This window comes from Hemiscyllium ocellatum, chromosome 47 (assembly GCF_020745735.1).
Source record: "Hemiscyllium ocellatum isolate sHemOce1 chromosome 47, sHemOce1.pat.X.cur, whole genome shotgun sequence".
Taxonomy (NCBI): domain Eukaryota; kingdom Metazoa; phylum Chordata; class Chondrichthyes; order Orectolobiformes; family Hemiscylliidae; genus Hemiscyllium; species Hemiscyllium ocellatum.
This window is the reverse complement of record NC_083447.1, coordinates 6987742-7007716: the sequence shown is the minus strand read 5'-3', so window position 1 is coordinate 7007716 and position 19975 is coordinate 6987742. Positions and strand designations below refer to the sequence as shown.

The 19975-nt window shown below is 43.1% G+C and overlaps 1 protein-coding gene across 1 annotated transcript in view; it reads left to right on the top strand.

Moving 5' to 3' along the window:
* The window catches only part of LOC132836796 (protein phosphatase 1 regulatory subunit 37-like), a 52291-nt gene extending 37401 nt beyond the window's left edge, over window positions 1–14890 (top strand). The window contains exons 9-13 of the mRNA XM_060856266.1: window positions 433–574; window positions 2179–2345; window positions 4132–5143; window positions 6787–6879; window positions 7000–14890. Coding sequence (XP_060712249.1) covers window positions 433–574; window positions 2179–2345; window positions 4132–5143; window positions 6787–6869 — 1404 coding nt within the window. The 3' untranslated portion in view covers window positions 6870–6879; window positions 7000–14890. The remainder of the gene's footprint in view (window positions 1–432; window positions 575–2178; window positions 2346–4131; window positions 5144–6786; window positions 6880–6999) is intronic.
* The last annotated feature ends 5085 nt before the right edge of the window (window positions 14891–19975 follow it).

Genomic DNA, 19975 nt, shown 5'->3' with positions numbered 1-19975 from the left:
TTTAACTGAAATTAAATTCTTCCACTGCAAAGGTGGGATTTGAAATAGACCCTCGGAACATTGGCTTGGGAACTCTGGATTATTAATGATATTCCTACTACATCATCACCTTCTCTTCTCCCTCCTATACAATTGAACTACTGTTAATGCATAATTCTGTAAGTCTCACCATAAGCTTCAGAATTCCCAATTGATTCACTCAGAAGTTGAAGAAATTTCCTCAACTATATGTGCCAATTAAGTTTGACTCCTGTCCATGTTAAATTTTTTGTTGAAGTAGTGGTTTGAGACCCAGTCTGCTGCTTTGCTCATTCAAAGGGAAGCAGCTGCAAATGTTTTCAGTGCAAAATCAACAGACTGATGCAGATTACAAGATAAATATCCCTTCTCTTTCACCCATCCTTGCTCTTTTTCTTTTATCCCCCCCTTCAGCCCTACACGTTGAGTCTGGAGACGTTAAATCTTGGCCATAATGCTATTGGCAATGAAGGTGTGCACAAACTCAAAGATGGACTGATTGCAAATCGATCGGTTCTGCGCTTGGGATTGGCATCTACAAAACTCACCTGTGAAGGTAAGAGCCAAACACATGACTCACGACTCACATCCAAGTGTGCATCTTGCTGCGTCCTGTAGCTTTTAGACTAGTTTTCTGAGCTTCTGTGTTTAGATTTATTCTTTAGAAGTCCTTTGTTAATAAATTTTTCTCAAAACTAACTGTTATTAAAAGGACTGTCCAAACAGGAGGATTTTTCTTTTCAACCCTGGCTACATGAGCTGAACTCCATCACAGGTTAGCCGGGTAGGCTACCATTGTCTCATGATGCCTGTGTTATCAGTGGGGTGGTTGTGGGGGTAAGACTCAGCTTGCCCACATGTGATTGTTAACCTGTGACCCAAACCTAAAGCTATCTCTGAACCAGAGCCAGTGCTGGAAAATGTCCCACAAAAGATAGGACTGGACGCAAATGTGATGTGCTCCACAGTCAAATAGCTGAGTGGCACTCATGGTCAACAAGAACTACTACAGATTCAGAACCTCAGGAGCAGATTGTTCCTTTGCAGAAAGGAAAGAGTTGTCAAAGTTTTGTAATTCACCCAAGGTGATGATCATCATGTATCATCTTGCCAGTTCTTTCTGCTTCACTGAAAAACTGATTTTTCTTGAATGAGTAATTCCAGGGTATTGTGTCCCTTCCAGCATGTTGTTTGGTGTTTGTTATTCATGTACATGTATAAGAGATGGTGCATGCTGACATCAGATCATTTGAAGGGTGGGAGAAAAGTCAGAAAAGACTATTTCTGTTTTCTCTGCAGTGAATTCTGCTCGAGTTGTACCCATACAGGATGAGGGTAAAATTAAAGTGAGGTGCCCTTTTAGGTATGCTAAATGAACATGTCTGGACTTTTTCTGATGTGGGATGTGAGTGATGTTGGAGTTGTCAGCCTGTGTTGTCCTTCTGTAAAAGTCATTGAACTGAGTAGTTTGCTAAGCCATTTCCGAGAGCAGTTAAGTGTCAACTGCATTGCAGTGTCTGTGAACATAGGGCAGACTGGGTAAGGATGGCAGATTTCCATCGGTGCACTAAATGGATTTCATGACAGTCGATAATAGTATTATTCGTGTTACCGTAGTAATACTAGTATTACCGTAGATGATCACCATTGCTGAGACTTTTAGATTCCAAATTTTATTAATTGAATTCAAGTCGCACTGGCAGGATTTGAGCCCACATCTCCAGAGCATCTGTGTGACCCTTTGGATTGTTTTTATAGTGACGACACCGCTATTACATCCCATCCCAGGTGCACATTTAAATAAGGTCGATCAATACGCTCAGAACTAATTTATGCAATAGTTAGTACCTTCAAGAGTAGGAAGGGGTTGAACAAAATTGCATGTTTTCCATAAAATTTTGTAAGCTTGTTTAAATTGTTTAATCCCTGGCCCACTATATACCTTGGAATTTATCCAACATGTAAGCGAGACCTTTACAGCACAACAATAACTATCCTTCCCAAGTTAGTTGCTTGGCTATTTTCCATACTAAAGATTTAATCATCAGGTTTCTGGTACATTATTTACAGTTGTGAACATGAACCGTTTATAACTCTGTGTTAGTTGTGGTGAATGGTAAATGGAGTTATAATGCTGTGTTTTTATTTTGTTCTCACCAGGCGCCGTGGCCGTGGCAGAATTCATTGCTGACAGTCCCCGCCTCCTCCGCCTGGATCTGCGTGAAAATGAGATCAAGACTGGTGGACTTATGGCTCTCTCACTAGCCCTTAAAGTGAACCATTCCCTCCTAAGGCTTGACCTGGACAGGGAACCCAAAAAAGAAACAGTTAGTAATCACTGTCTTCCTTGTTTTGAAATGGAATACTCTTTGCATTAGTAGCTACAAGAGCAAGTTAGAAGCTAGAAATTCCATAGCAAGTAATTTATTTCCTGTCTCCTAGTGCCTGCCCACCATCTAGAAAGCATATGTCAGGAATGAGATAGAAAACTACACATGCCTGGATGAGTGCAACTCCAACAACATTTGAGAAGCTCAGCACCATCCAAGACAAAGCAGCCAGCTTGATTGACATCTCATCCACCTTCAACATTCACTCCCTTCACCACATTCACGCAGTGGTAATGATGTTTACCGTCCACAAGTTGCACTCAGCAAAGCGTTTTGACAGCACCTTCCAAATCTGCAACCCTTAACTTCTAGAACACTCCACCTACAAATTCTTCTCCCAGCCACACATTATCCCTGACTTGGAATTATGCTGCCATTTCTTCACTGCCATTGGGTCAAAATCCTGCACCTTCCTTCCTATCTACACCACACAGACTGCAGCAGTCCATTTTCTTAAAGGATGTTTAGGGATGACCAATAAATGTTCACATTTAGACAGCAATGCTCATATCCCATGAACAAATATAAAAATAGAAAATTTTAGTTTTAACTTCTAGGTATCCACTCCCCTTCTCTCCTTTTCCATTTTAAAGAGTTCTTAAATACAAACACACAAGCAAGTTATTTTCACTTTGCTGCTCATCATCTGAGTTGCCTAGTGATCAGTGCAGGATGCAGTGAGTAGAAAGGTAAAATCTAATAGAAATGCCCAATCCACCATGGATTGGAGCAGGCTTGATGGTAAAGGTTGTCTCTTTCTGCTCTTTAAAGTTTACATATAGAAGGTAAAATTACATATACAATTCTGGTTTAAGGCCTAATCTTTCTATCCCTCTGAAAGGGTATTTACATGTAAGCCATTCTTCTTAATTAAGCTGTGATTTTTTTTTTAAAGCCTTCCCATGCTGTTTTAGTAAAATTATTCGCACTTCTGATTTTTAATTTCTACCAAAAGTGATTGCTATTTCACAAAAGCTAATTCTGGCTCTTTACCGTTTTGAAGCTTGATATGATGGAATGTTATCACCTGCGATAGTTGACTCAGCCTCTTGTGAGAGAGACACTATATTCTGTCTGCCTAAAGTGCCTGTGATTTAGAATTCACCAAATCCAGTTTTTCAGTGCTGTGATTTTAAAATTCTCGTTCTTGTGTTTAAATGATTCCATGGTCCCTCCCTGTTTCTATTCTCACTCTGCTCTCCAACCCGTAACGATTTGTGCATTCCCCTGATCCTGGCCTCTTGTGCACCCTGATTCAGTTGCTCCACCACTAGAGACCAGCTCTCTGAGCCCTAAACTCTGACAATCTCTCCCTAGAAAACACACCATCTCTCCCCCCCTCTTTCCCTCCCCCCCTCTTTCCCTCCCCCCTCTTTCCCTCCCCCCCTCTTTCCCTCCCCCCCTCTTTCCCTCCCCCCCTCTTTCCCTCCCCCCCTCTTTCCCTCCCCCCCTCTTTCCCTCCCCCCCCTTTCCCTCCCCCCCTCTTTCCCTCCCCCCTCTTTCCCTCCCCCCCTCTTTCCTCCCCCCCCTTCCCTTCCCCCCCCTTTCCCCCACCCCCCTTGCTCCCGCTGTCTCTGCCTTGCCTAATATCTACTCGTAGTTCAATGTCTAGTTTTGTTTTATTGACCCTTGTCTGAAGCAACTTAAGGCACTTTATTGTGTTAGCATTGCTATATAAATGAAAGTTGATCCTATATAACCAGTCACCCTACCTTCTCCTCAGGTAAAGAGCTTCATTGAAACTCAGAAGGCTCTCCTCTCAGAGATTCAAAATGGCTGCAAGAGGAATTTCATCCTGGCAAAGGAGAAGGAGGAGAAAGAGCAGAAGATGCAGCAGTCTGCGTCAATGCCTGAGATCACTGTGACAGTGTGCGACAGTAAGGAGCCCCAAAAGAGCCAGGTCTGCCTGAAGACCCAGGAAATGCCAGAGGGTTCGGAAAGTGAAATCGTTCAAGAGACAGTAACCAGGAATGCTGAAGAGCTGGTTGGCACCAATGAGTCAATTGTTGCGTCCTGCTCTGTGGAGTGTAACCTGCAGCCTGCAGTGCAGGTTGAATCGGAACAGAGCCAGGCACAATTGAGCCTGGCTGGAATGTCCAGCTCTGAGAAGCAGGATCCTTTGGAAACACGTTGTGGAAAGGAATCAGTCACAGAATGTGATGGGGGTGACAGAAGCAGCCTGGCCACTGTTGGTGATCAGCCAACGCTGATTGCCACTGAATTAAAATCTCCAGGGCCTGAGAGTCCAGTATTCATCAGGTCGCCAATCGACATCACACCAAGAAACAACGAGCGCTTGGTGTCCAGTCCAGGCAGGGGACGCAAAGTCTTTTTTGTAACCAGGGTGGAGAGCCCACCAGAAAACCCCAACAACCAGGACATGCAATGGCAGAATGAACCACTGCAAAGCAGAGCGCATGCTATCTCCACTAAAGAGGCAGAATCCCCATCAAAGCCTTTACCTTGTTCAGCATCAGACCCACTGTCAACTTCGACTGTTCTAGATCCTGCTCTGGATGGTAGTTCCCAGACTGAGAGCCTGTCAGGCCTGGACAGAGGGGCAGATAACGCTGGGCACGACTTTGAGAAAGTTTGTGCCAAAGACTGCGATCACATAATACATGGGGCTGCCTTACCTAATGGACTGAAAGCAGAGCTTGTACAAAGGTTGCCTGAGACGACAGTGCTGACCACAGGCAAGGATGGTAAAGCAATGAGCTGCAGCATTGAGCATGGTGAGTGTGTATCCTGATAGGTGAAATCTGACTCCTGATAAATCAGTGCTAATGATCTTCCATTGTAGCAATGCTTCAATAAATTATGCTCCAACTCCCTCTCCAAATCTGCAAATAAATCCCCTTTTACACAAATCCACCCCATTGCGATACTGAAACCAACAAGTCTTTGCATAGTATTCTAATCTCTAACTTAATTTTCGCAGCCCTTAAAAGTTAAGATTAGATTTCCGTACAGTGTAGAAACAAGCTCTTCAGCCCAACCAGTCCACACCAACCTTCGGAAGAGCAACTCACCATTTCCCTCTGACGAATGAGATCTAGCACTATGGGCAATTTAGCATGGCCAATTCACCTGACATGCACATCTTTGGACTGTGGGAGGAGCACCTGGAGGAAACCCACGCAGAATCGGGGAGAATGTCTGTGTGGAGTTTGCACAGTCACCCGAGGCTAGAATCGAACCTGGGACCCTGGTGCTGTGAGGCAGCAGTGCTAACCACAGAGCCACTGTTCTGTCCTTATTGTTATCTCTCACCCTTCAATTAGAGTCTTAGAGATGTACAGCACAGGAATAGACCCTTCATCATGCCAACCAAATAGCCTAAATTAATCTAGTCCTATTTGCCAGCATTTGGCCCATGTCTCTTTAAACCCTTCGTATTCATGTACCCATTCAGAAACCTTTTTGAATGTTGTTTTTGTACTGGCATCCACCACTTTCTCTAACAGTTCATTCCACACACCACCGCCCTCTGCATGAAAATGTTGTCCCTTAGGTTCCTTCTAAATCTTTCCCCTCTCTACTTAAACTCCTGCCCCCTACCCTGGGCGAATAGCCAGGTCTGTTCCCCAATCTGTGACCTTCATGATTTTATAAACCCCCAACCTCCCAATGCTCCTGCGAAACCAGCCCCAGTCTATTCAGCCTCTCCCTATAGCTCAAATCCTCCTAACCTGGCAACATCCTTGTAATTATTGCACTACTCAACTAAAAACAGCAGTAACTATTGGATAACCAGTTTGCCTTTCCAATAATTTTTAAATATCCTTTTTTATAATTTATAAATAATATAATTTTATAATTTAAGTTTAGTCAGAATGCAATTAATAGTTGATGGCTTCACGTGCAGTTAATTGGACAGATCCCTAATTTGCCTAGCAACAGTTCATCATATACAATTGACTGAAGTTGCAAAGTCTTTGCTTCTATTTCTCCCATGCTCCCTTTGCGATATCAGCCACCACCTGTACTGAGCAATATTGTCCCACAAGGCCTGAAGGTCTTGGCTAAGTTAACAATCTCTGCCAAGTACCTCATTGAGATACTGTAAAAGGCCTGACTGTGTCTTGGCTCTGCTGATTCTGACCATCCTACACCCACACTTTCCCAAGATAGCATCTGACATCCACATACAATTATGAAATATAGGCACTCTGGTTCAGCATTAAAAAGGTTTCCTGGTGAAATGAGACATTTCACAGGATGAAACAGCACTTTTGGCAAAGAACAAGATTTTCCGTGTTTAAAAAAGTAAATCTGTAAGATCCTTAAGATTCCCAGTGTTTTAAAATTTTCTTTTTCTACCTTGTACTGTTCTGATCCTTGCCCTATCTGTGAATGGTTTTTATTTGTTTTTAAGAGTTTACATCCCCCAAAACTGAAAAGGAGCTGGAGGAGTTATTACTGGAGGCGAGTCAAGAGACCTGTCGTGAAACGTCGTGAAAGTGAGCAGGTAAGGCCGTTCTTCACTTCCAAATATTTCGCTTGTGGTTACTTGTTGCTTGCTGTCTTTTGACCCTCACCTATTGATGTCTCAGTATTAACTCAAATATTCACTTATATTATTCCACAGTGAGTTTCAGGTCTTGCTGAATGTGTTGAGGCTGTCCTTGAAGATTCCCCACCCTCTTCAGCGCCAACAAAAGATGTATTTTCTCTCTTGCCTTCTCCTCATTGCTCTCGCTCTCTGTCTCTCCGAGCAGTGGCCATTGGACTATCCATTGTCAATTCACCTTGCTCTTCATGCCATTCCACCTTGCCTCCAGAGAAGGGGTTTCTGTGACCCAGTTTGGTTGCGATACAAACCAAAGTAAGCACCACCCCAGGAAGTTAGATTGCTGCCGGACCCTGCCTGCTGCGGGTGAGTGGTGTCTCGCTTATGGAAACGGAGACCATCGGAACACGTGATGTGTCCAGGACCATTGAGTCTGGAAGAAACTGTTAACAGTGTGACTCAGGCAATGGACGTTTGCCTTGGCAGTGCGTGCATCATGCCAGGGCTAGGATTAACGCTAGTTCTCATCTAATGAAACCACAAGTAGGATTTCCCTTCACTCCCTTCATGTTTTTTGCTAGCAAGGGGCCGATCCACTATTCAAGAAAGCAGCCCCTCTGCTTAATCCTGATTGTTGGTCCTCCTTGTGATCCTTCGTCTCTCCTGATAGTGAAAGGATTCGCACTGAGGAGAAAATCAGAAACACTCAAAAGATCATTTTCAGTTCTGGTACTGTTTGTGTTCTAGTTTACCAGTGAGATTTTTTTTTATTTTGGATTAGATGCTATTTATTTTTAGCGTTGATGTTTATTGATGTCTGGTTAATGTTTTTAAAATTGGCAGTGTGGAATTTGCCTGAGGGGTTGCAGTTTGAATGCTCCAATTTTAATGCAACTTTTGAGTTAGCAGGACGGTTATGCCGATTGGGAAAAGCGTCGGAAGTCACTCGAGAACTACTTAACTACATGTAGTAATTACTGACATCGACAACTAGACGTTAACACTAATTGAACTTGCTGAATGTTAGTTAATCTGGTCATTGACCTAAGTCATTGTCCCCAACCATTTGGTAAAAGTAGATTGATCACCTAGCGGTTTCTGTATTGCACTTATGAATCTTTGGTGGGGGTGGGGGGGGTGATTAAAAGCTTTGGATACATCTTTAATAATTATTCCCATTAAACTGCCAGATCTGCACAGTGATGTTTAACAATTTGCAAAATCTTTTCCAGTGGCCAAAACACTTCTGCTTTTCACAGTTTGATCTGCGGTGCAGCAGACAAATCAAAATCTCCGTCCTTTTCAGCAGAAATAACCCGCAGAGTTGGCAGCACTTGAGACTGAAAATTGCTGCCAATAAATGGGTTACTTTGCTCCTCACGCACTTTGCTATATACCAATTTACAGACATACCCTTCTTTAATCAAAGGTTCAAAGCCTGTCACTTCTGAACTGGTGACTGTTCAGAACCCAGCACTATAATAGCCTCCTTCCTTCCTGCATACCCTCACCTACTGCTATTGGAACGGTGTGGAGGTGAGCCTACCCTTTCCCTTCTACCTGATTATGTGGGTAATTGATTCGGAATCAATTAACTTGACATGGTGTTAAATAAAACAGAAAATGCTGGGGAAAGAATTCCTGTATGCCAGACCATATTCCTAAATAGAACAAGCAGGTTATGAATTTTCATTTCAATCACATCGCCAACCAGTACAGATGCTGACAGACCAGCTGTTTCATTTCCAGCATGTTTTTATTTCAAATTTCCAATGTCAGAGCTTTTTGTATTGCTATGTGCAAATTCTTCAAAATGGAGGATAAAACAGTCGGCTGGGAAACTAGAACAAAGTTGTACTTCTGCATTATCCTACCACAGTTTCTTGTTTCCTGAGGATAGTAGTCAAACAGTGGCAATTTCCACTGGTCAGGATCTGTGCAGAATTTTGAACCTCTATTCAGCAATTTGTGTTAAATTCCCACAAAACATAATTTTATATTCTGTGTCTGGCTTTGTCTTTCTCAATCACTCACTCATGCATGTTCTCTCTCTCTCTCTCTCTCTCTCTCTCTCTCTCTGTCTCTCTCACATGCGCGCACACTATCAAACTCACACATACTCTCGCACGCACACTATCTGATTCGCGCTCTCTCTGTCGCTCTTTCTCTTTCTGTCGCTCAATCTCTGTCGCTCTACCTCTCTCTCTCGCTCTACCTCTCTCTCTCTGTCGCTCTACCTCTCTCTCTCTCTCTCTCTACCTCCCTCTCTCTACCTCCCTCTCTCTCTCTGTCGCTCTACCTCCCTCTCTCTCTGTCGCTCTACCCCTCTCTCTCTCTGTCGCTCTACCTCCCTCTCTCTCTGTCGCTCTACCTCTCTCTCTCTCTGTCGCTCTACCTCTCTCTCTCTGTCGCTCTACCTCTCTCTCTCTGTCGCTCTACCTCTCTCCCTCTCTGTCGCTCTACCTCTCTCTTTCTCTCTCTTTCTGTCGCTTTACTTCTCTCTCTCTTTCTGTCGCTTTACCTCTCTCTCTCTCTCTCTCTCTCTCTCTGTCGCTCTACCTCTCTCTCTCTCGCTCTCTCTCTCGCTCTCTCTCTGTCATGCTCTATCTCTCTGTCTCCCCACCATCACCAACCTACTTACACACTACCTAATTAAAAGCCATGAACATGATCATTAATAAGAAAAGAAGAGACGTTTTCTCTTCTTGGATAGACCTGAGGGAGAAAATAAGAAGGGACTACTTCCTTTTAATGTTGTTTGAGGTTGTCCCTAGGACATAAAATCATACTTTGTAAAATCACACTTCGTCCATCTCCCTCCAACACAAAATTTTCACTGTGAAGCCTGGGAAGATTGTCTCACTAAGACAGGGTAACTGAACTGAAGCAATACATGGTCTTGGTTGCTCCCCCTATTGCACAGGATGAATGGGGGATGTAAGAAGATCATTTGAGGTTTCTTGATAATAAAGTTAGGCGATCTTATCCAGAGCTCCCTATATAAGGGATACTCCATTGTATTACCTCAGAATTAATTTTGCAAGGGGAGGGGGTACATTTAGAACTAATTGCAATTCCAACACTTTTCAGAAATTTTCTTGAGTCAGTAACTCGCAGAAAAGCAGAAGTTCTTAAGTTTAAATGATACAGCGGTCAAAATGTACTCTGTTGCCCTGTCAGCAATGGAAATATTATGGAAAGGCATGCAGACAGATTCTGTTAGGTACTGTGGGGCAGTGGGATAGTTATTCCCAATTCTACCTCGCTGTTTTGGTTCACTGTGTTACAAACCCTCCCTTACATAGGGCAAGGTTTTGTATCTGTAAAAGTGACAGGAAAAAAAATGATGTGAACTTTGCTGGAATGCTTTTTTTTAAAACGCTACGTTGTATATAAAGAAAATTAACATTTGAACATGTCATCTGGATTCCAATCAGCATTAAGTAAATCGGGCTTTTTTTTCTCTTGTGATTTATGTTATGACCTGAACTTGATAGAGTATTTGTTTGTGTGTGTTTCTGCTACCCATTATTCAGAAATGTAAATTTTTTGAGTTTTCAGTTTTGAGAAAGTAATGACAGCATATTCTGTAAGTATTTGTTGTGTATGTACATTTTACCCAGCTGAGCCACAACTGAGGTTATGTGGGGGGGAAAGGACCGTCCTTTTCTGACGCCTTATCCTGGGAATGGGATGAACATTTGAAAACTGGGTCATCTGCCTCCTGAAGTTTGATATTTACTGCAGTTTCCTGTGCTGGTCGCTTCCTCTGACTGTTGAGCAAAAGCCAGTGAAGCATTCTGAGGCAGTAGTTAACAGCCTGCCGACCGAGGTGATCCCAGATCTGGTCATTCTGCTTTTGAGACAAAAGTAAGAAACCCAAGAAGCAGCTACGCAACTTATCGCTATCCACCGGGTTTTCACACTTGGATAAACATTGGCCTCACTTTCAGTTCTGAGCACTGGAGGGTGCGGATCAGTCTTTTGTGAAATTGAAGGAGAGAAAGTAATGTACAAACTGCCTCAAAGACTGACTGCGATTGTAATGTGCAAGCCAAAGGTATGCAAAGATTTATGACTACCCCACATCCCCAGCTGTGACCAGTGCTCGAAAGATCACAGTGGTAAAGGACTGAGAGAGAAGGGGAGAGCTTAAAATGTTCAAACACCTCCTCATTTCATAAAAGATTATATATGTAAAATAAACCTGTTTTATGGGAAAGAAGGTTGGAAGAGTGGGTGAGGGTGTCTCTCCACGATTAATCCAAATTAAACGGGACGATGGCATCAGTCTGAAGGGCTGAATGTCAGATTCCAGATGATCTTTTAAGAAGTGCAATAAATGTTTCAGGGCAGTGCATCAAGACTTAACTGCATGCAAGTTACAGCAGGATATGTATAAATTGATTCTGTAACTTCCAAATGCTGAGGATCTGATTTCTAGTGTAACACTATGTTTAGAAATGAGCGTGAAATGGTGTTGCTGGGCTTCTTCATTTTTTTTGTTTCCTGATGTTTTCTCCAGTCAGGAGTTTGTTGTAATAATAATTGTTTTTATTTTGCAGTGTCTGTTTGTTGTGGCAACTCTTGTACACTTTGGCTGTCTTAGAGATGTCTATTGAAGCTATCCCATGCCTAAATAGGCTGGATTTAATAGTTGTGGGTTGTTGGGGGAGGGGAAAGGTTTCGATACTTTGTCGTGTTCATGTCCTGGCAACATGTCATTGGGTAGTTGGAGCCCAGATGTTGATACCTTTTCATTTCAGTGGGTTTTTGTTTTTGGTTTAAGGGAAATGTCACAGGAATTGTCTGGAGTGCTGAATTCTCACTCACTCGCGCACTCGTTCTCTCTCTTGCGCTCGCTCGCTGTTGCACTCACTTGCTCTCATTCGCGCTCTCTCACTCATGCGCTGTGTCTCACTCAGTCGCGCTCTCACTTGCACTCTCTTACTTGATCGCTCCCTCTCTTCCCCCTCTCTCTCTCTCTCTCTCTCTCTCTCTCTCTCTCACACACACACACACACACACACACACACACACACACACACACACACACACACACACACGCGAAACGATTCATACTGGTTTCAGGTGTCCAAGGTCCCATTGTTCAAGTTCCAGCAGGAGCATACTCGTGTAAAACCAGAATTAATTACTATTCCAGCCAGTTCTCAAAGCTGACCCCCTCAGGGACTCATACCTAAAATAGAATGATGATTCAAAATCAGAGGTAGGTGCTGCATCTGATGAGAATGAGTCCGTAATTGTGATGGTAAACACTGCCACTTCTGCGGAAACATGTCTCTGTTTCACAGGAACAGAAATGAGAATCTGGTTTCTGAAATGTCAGTCGACACAATTAGAAATTGTGCAGCAGATCCTGACATACTATGTAAACAGAGTACACTCGAGTGGTCTCCTTATTACAAGGTCCCTATTTATTTACACTATCTGTAGTTGGGTAATGCAATTCGTAATCTCTTGTAAATTCTAGAAGATTGATGTCTTTCAAGATCTGATCTGGAAATGACACTAATGTAGAGTTTTACGATGTGACACCATTTGGGGAAAACTGACCTTGCCCCTTTAAGTGAACAAATCAGCCGTTAGTTTTAAGTGAGGAAGTTTATCTTTTCAAAGAGACACTCATTTATTCGGTGAATCCACTGTTAGGTTTGGGTCTTATGTATAAATTAACATCAGTGACATATTTAAAAGCTTGTTTCGAAGCCTTAAAGGTCAGGGAACTGCATTGTTCGCAGCTGAGCTGTATTTGGTTAGGAAGGTCCGATTCCCAGTCTGGGCTAGAATGGCAGAAGGTCTTCAAAACGATTTCAGTGTGCCAGCGCTAGGCGCAGAACTGTCAGACATTGTACCTGATTCTGTCTCAGCAGTCAGTGCACAGAAGCGCACACTGAGTGAAAACAGGAATGCGTACTTCTCTGAGTACTGTAATACTCAGCCAGAAATGATGTAATGTGGCATTGATCATGCATATGAATAAGGGTCACCAGCATTGGCCAACAGAGCGAGGAAAGGAGAAACCGTCTGTTGTTTACCAGCTGTTAATGATTTATTTATCTTGAATGTTTTGGCCTTGAGTGACACCAGACACTTGGTCCTGTAGGTGAGAAAGAGGGACATGTTAAGCTGAAAGCATGGTGAATATGTCCAGTCCGCACCACTGAAATGAATAGGAGGGGGTGTGATGGTGACATGGGACACTAATATATTGAGATTTCTATATCACGCAGTGGTTGTATGATCAGAAATCACGATAATTGTGAATGACTGAATGGGATTCGGGGAGAAGAACAAAGATTTTGTACTAGAACAATGATGATTGTTGCCGGGATTGGGAGGAAGGTGTTTGGGGGAGGGATTGATTGTCCTCAGTGTGGCAATTGATGATTTCTGATAATACTGCTTTTAAAATGACTGTTATACCATGTAAGAATTAATGAGCAGTGAGGTTGGCCCTCCCAATGTGGGGAGTGCATCAGGTGTGACACTGTGCCCAGCAGATTCTGAGCAGAGTTGTGTGTTCCCTGTCCCCCCTCCTGGTGAGCAACCTGGCCCAGCATTTACTCCAGGCAAAAGGCAACACCGGCTCCATCCTCTCATTCCTGGCATTACAAAACAATTTGTCTCTGTTCTCTCCTAATTCACCAGTAAGTAATACCAATTTAAATGGCCTTTTTACTCCACCAGTGATTTTCTTTCAGGATCTATTTCTGCTGAATGAATGGGGGTAGAGGTTCATCAAAACATTAGGATAAGATGCAGAACTGTGGTGTGACCTGTAAACAGCAATCTCCCTGTCTACAAACAGGTGCAGATTAAAAGAAAAATACATCAGTTCTGCACTAGTGGTGATAATTTTAGCAATGGAAGAAGGGGACTGATAACTCCTTAGAATTCCAATTGATCCTGATCCAATAATTCCCTTTTTTCCCCCCAGCTCCAGAAGTAGAGGCATAGGTGGTGACAGCACCTGATGTTAGGGTTAAACCTGCTTAAGAAGCCAGGTTAAAATGCTTTTCCTGCTGCTGTTTTTTTTCTCTTTCTTCTGTCCTCTCCAACTAACACCCCCCCCCCCCCCCACATACACACACACACACCCGTTCCCCCAAGCTCTTCCTCTTGCTTTGTCTCCCTCTCCTTTCCCCATCGATCTCTTTCTACCTACAGTCTCACTTTCTCTCTGTATCCCTCCCCATCTATCCCTCCGCCCCCATTCCTTCATATCACTCTCTGTCTCACTCTACCTCCCCAATGCTCTCTTACTTATTTGTCTGTCCCTGTCTCTCTAGCTCCTTTCTAATTTTCTTTGATACTGCATCTTTACTCGCTGTGTCTTGCTAAAACTCGCCAACTTCTCCAATGTAAACATAAATTGTCCTAACCGTTTTCCGACAGGTAAGACCAAAGCAGCAGATTGTTTGCTATCATTATTGTTAAATTCCCTGGCTATTAATACCAACAGGAATTCAAACTGCCCCTTACTAAGTTTTTCTGCTGATTGACTGCTTAATGCTGCAAAGCCGATCTCTGCTTTGTATTGAGTTTGCTGTTATGCAGAGAAGACTCCTTTTCATTGTAATTAATTCCTGGCACCTAGTATGTCGCCAAAATGTCCAATCCCTTTTGTTGCTAATAATATAAGCTATTTTTTTAAAGATGAGATTAGGTGCCCCCAGAGTCGGTGTTGCTTTTCTTTCGACTGTTGTAGCCGTGGACGATGGAGCATGCATCTCTGCCCATGATCAATGTATGTTGATGCCTCCTCAAGTACCTGCACTTGTACAAAATACTTGATTAATCTGTTGATTCTGGGTAAGTGGGCATATTTCCACTGAGTCTCCCTAGGCTCTGAAATGAACCTGGTGCAATTATGAGTTTTACAGCATCTTTGGGTTTATTCAGAATCTTGGTTAATAATTAAAAATAAAAAAAATTTCTTAAATTATACCACATCTGTTTTTGTTTTTGTGTTTCTCTTTCTCTCGCTCTCGCCCGGAGCTCTTCTCCACCTGGAACATAAACTGGACCTTCTTCAACAAGAAGGTCTGCAGATGCTGAAGTCAAGAGTGTGGTGCTGGAAAAGCATAGCAGGTCGGGCAGCATCCGAGGAGCAGGAAAGTTCGACGTTTCGGGCATATGTCATGCATCAGGATTCCTGCTCATCGGATGTTGCCTGAGCTGCCAATGTGCTCAATAAGAGCATGTTCTGCAGATTGTTGAGCGAAGCGTAACACCCTTCATATGAACATTCCCCTAACTTATAAATGGCTTCTTTCTGTTGTCCTGCATTATGTTCCAACTTGACCAGAAATCAACTTGCAAACAGACTCCAGAATGGAACCCAGTCAAATGGAATACTCCTGTCTGCCTGTGATAGGAGTATTCCATTCAGCCTGGTATGCCTATTCCATCATTTGATCACGTTATTCTGATTTACATCCTAGCTCCATTTTTCAGCTCCATCACCTCAGCTAGCTAAGATTTAACTGCTCTGTTTTGACTTAATACTTGCCTTTCTCTGTTGGCTAGCTATAACATCGAGGATGGTCAAACCTTTTGGACTATAACCTAGTGTTGTGCGATTTTTTAATTTTGTCAAGGATGGTGATTGGGAAATATCCAGCATTGTTTGACTTAGGCCTCTGCAATAATTCAACCAATTTTGATGGTTGACATGGGTTCAAGGTGATAGGATGTGGATTCCAATTCCACCGTGGCAATGGTTAAAATTTTAATTTCATAAAAATCTGGAACGCGAAGCTAGTCTAATGGCAATGATGTCATCACTGTCAACTGTTGTGAAAACTCTTGTCCTTTGGGGAGGAAACTCTGATGTTCTCACTCTGTCTGGCCTGTGTAAGACTCCACCCTGTGGCGATGCAGTTAAATTGTTAAAAATCACACAACATCAGGTTACAGTCCAACAGGTTTAATTGGAAGCACACTAGCTTTCGGAGCGACGCTCCTTCATCAGGTGATTGTGGAGGGCTCAATCATTACACAGAATTTATAGCAAAAATTTGCAGTGTGATGTAACTGAAATTATACATTGAAAAATTGATTGCTAAGCCTTTTATCTGTTAGAATACAGTGATAGTTTCACTTCTTTCATGTGTAAATCACAAAAAACCCTTTTTGTTTTAAAAGTTGCATCCTCGGGTTAGCTGTTAACAATGGTAATAGCTGGACAATATGTTGAAGGTGTTAGCCCCCTGTGTTCTCTGTCGATGACCTGATGTTTAGATTGATTCTAATCTAAAAAGTGAGATAAATCATGTCATTTAAATTGTAACTGCTTTCTTGACAAATGGGGATGGCAAATAAACTCTGCCCTAACCAGCACTTCCCACATCAGTGAATAAATAAAAAGACTGTGCAGTTTTAATGCAAAGACAGAAAATATTGAGAAATAAGAGTTAATGATAGTTGTCCCATCCCTTAGATGGGGGAATCAAGACTGGGGAGGGGGGGGCATGTTTTTAAGACATGGAGGCAAATGTTTTACACACAGGATAGTTCATCAGTGGAATGAACTTCCAGAGGAAGTGGTGGATGCGGGTACAGTTACAATGCTTAAAAGACATTTGGATTAGTATTTGGAGGGAGATGGATCTAGTTTAGTTTGGGATTATGTTCAGCACGGAGTATTTGGGCCAGTGCTGTATGACTCTAAATGTAGGACTGATAGCATCTATGAAGAGAGAAATATGGATTACAATCTCAAAAGTGGCTGCCTAAAAACTGCAAGTTGTCCAAAGATATTTTCAGAATGTGCCAGACATTTTTTTTTCAAATTTTACTCAATTAAAACAAAAATACCTGGACAACTTGTTGTAGAGCACCAAACTTATCAGTTGTTTTGTCGAGTTTGTGCCAGTCCCCCTTCCACAGATAATACCTGACGTGAGTATTTCCAGCATTTTGTGCCTTTGTTTGAGATTTCCTGCATCTGTGGTAACTTGCTGTCAAGATTGTAAACACGATGGTTTTGCAACAAAACCATCATCGATGCCTCTTAAATATATCCAAATGGACAACCATGTGGCCAGTGTAGCCATGTGTTTCACAAGCTTAAGGCAAGATGCCCCACCAGTTTCCTAATGATTTGCTCCCCAAGAATAGATAGTGGTACCTGTGTCTACCTCCATGGCTAGGGATGGCCAGTTACCTGGAATTTTATCTTACTTGGGGCCAGTTTGGGAGCAGCAATGTAATTTAGCAGTATCAATTCCTCTTCCACCAGCTAATTAGTGGGCGGCACGGTGGCATAGTGGTTAGCACTGCTGCCTCACAGCGCCTGATACCCGGGTTCAATTCCCGACTCAGGCGACTGTGTGGAGTTTGCACGTTCTCCCCGTGTCTGCGTGGGTTTCCTCCGGGTGTTCTGGTTTCCTCCCACAGTTCAAAGACATGCGGGTCAGGTGAATTGGCCAAGCTAAATTGCCCGTAGTGTTAGGTAAGGGGTAAATGTAGGGGTATGGGTGGGTTGCGCTTCGGCGGGTCGGTGTGGACTTGTTGGGCCGAAGGGCCTGTTTCCATACTGTAAGTAATCTAATCTAATCTAATTCATTTGCAAGGCCCTATCTAGAGGTGACAACATATTTCAGCACGGAGTGGTATGTGTAATGCGTGCTTTGGTCGCCTTGTCTGGGGTGGACCCATACAAGTGAAGTATGGCTTTTACTGCTTATTGTATTCTGTGAAACTTCTGCCCACTTCTGGAACCTTGTGGACCTCTGACTCCAATCACCCTTCCTTGGCAGCCAATGGGAGCCATGAGTACTATCCACTAGGGACTTGACTCAGTGGTCTGGCAGTAGTCCAAGGCTGACAACGGTACAGTCTATGGAACCCTGAATCTCCTGAGCCCACGTTTTCATGGGAAAAGGCCAGTCTATGCCTTTCTTGGAGTCTTGATCTGGTTTGGTCAGTCGCTTCCTTTGGGTGGCAATGTTGTTCATTCCACAAACCATAACATTTCCCAAAGAGCTAATCTGTTGTCTCGCTGTTCCAACATTTTCGGCAGTCTTTTTGAGAATTCATTAAACTGTTCCCGGGGCAGTCTATTTACCATGTTAAACCTGCAGCCCTGCAATTTAACAGATGATTTGGTGTTGTAGCATTCCACAACCATATCAATCACCTGGTCAAAGGAAGCAAAGAACTACCAACGCTGAAGGTTTGAAACAAAAATGATATTTGCTAGAGAAACTCAACAGGTTCTGGCAGCATCTGTGGGAATAAGCAGAGTCGACTTTTCAACTCCTGTAATGCTTCACCACTGAGAGTTCTGATTACAGTCACCGGACCCACAACGTCAACTCTGTTTTCTTCCCACAGATGCTGTCTGACCTGCTGAATTTCTCCAGTATTTTCTGTTTTAGTTCATCAAAGGATTTTGCCTGCAGGCTTGCTGAAGTGGGCTAAACACTTTGACACTGAAAGTCAAGCTTCCACAAGCGGTCAGGAGAATGACGTTCGTTTTTGTCTGAAAAAGGTATTTAATTCTTCTATGTACTGGGGCTAATCCTCCACACCCTGACCAGAATGGTCCAGTTTCCCAAACAACTAGATTTCCAATATTCTGCTGTTATGGTCTTACCAGGTTCGTTGAAAGGCAAGGCTGTCTGAAACTTTATTTTTGTTGCCTCAGGAAGCCTGACTGGAAAAGAGCCTAATTTATTATTGAACATCAATACAGAGTCATTACTTATGGCATACATAGGCTAGTCCAAGTCTAGGAAAAACAGTTCTGCAGACTGCTCCCTGGATCTCTGATTTCACCACAGGGGTTATCGCAAAAGAAAGGTCGAACAGTTCTGTGCCTGAAACCACCACGGGATGTCTGATTTATTTTTTAATCCCACACTTTTAACCAGAGTGTATGATTCTCCAATGTATTGCTAATTGAGGCTCACGGGATGTGCTCTTGTAATACGTGCATTGTTCAGATTGGCTGAGGATGTTCATTTGAACACCGTGTTTATATAACCTGTTTCTTTTCTGACACCAATTGATTGTTGAAAAGTAAAATTAATTGGATTCAAAATTAAAAGTTTCTGATTAAATGTTCTCATGCAGGAGTTCTTGGTGTAAGAATCTTGTAAATCTTCATGCAAATGTTTTGCTTGAAAAGAGAGGAGAGAGACTTCAGATGTTAGAGGAGACCTAACCAGCCAAATAGAGGCAGGCATTGAGACTTTAGGAGCAGGACTCAGTACTGTATGGGCTGTTCCCTGGCATGCGCACCAAGGATCAACTGGAGGACCATCAACTCGGTGAATGACGGTCTTTGGTCTGCCCAAAATTTGGTCTTCTAATGCAAAGAGTTGACCTCAACTGAGTGCTGCAGACTGGCACATTCGAAGGTTCAAGACTACACACTGAGGGATGCTCTAAAGCATTGGAATCAGATTTATTGTCATGTGCACTCTCATACAAAGTACAGGAGTACGGTGAACTGTGTACAATTTCACCACACAAGGTGCCATTTTAGGTACAAACTACCTAGCTACGGAAGTAGATTGGGTACAAAAATAGAGAAATAAAGAGGAAACTTAAAAGTTCCTCATTACACCTCTTCATGGTATATAAATTAGGACGATAAAGAAATAAAGATAAATGTTAGTCCTTCTGTAGCATGCAGTCTGCCCATACAATGGGCTTTCGACATAGAGCTTCGCTTTCTCTGCACTGCCAGGCTTGAGACCTGTAGGCAAAAGTGAGGACTGCAGATGCTGGAAATCAGAGTGGTGCTGGAAAAGCACAGCAGATCAGGCAGCATCCATGGAGCAGGAAAATCGACGTTTCGGGCAAAAGCCCTTCATCAGGAATGAGGCAGGGAGCCTCCAGGGTAGAGAGATAAATGGGAGGGGGGTGGGGCTGGGAGTAGGTAGCCAAGAGTACAATGGGTAGATGGGGGTGGGGATGAAGGTGATAAGTCAGCGAGGAGGGTGCAGCAGATAGGTGGGAAGGAAGATTGGCAGGTAGGACAGGTCATGAGGATAGTGCTGAGCTGGAAGGTTGGAAT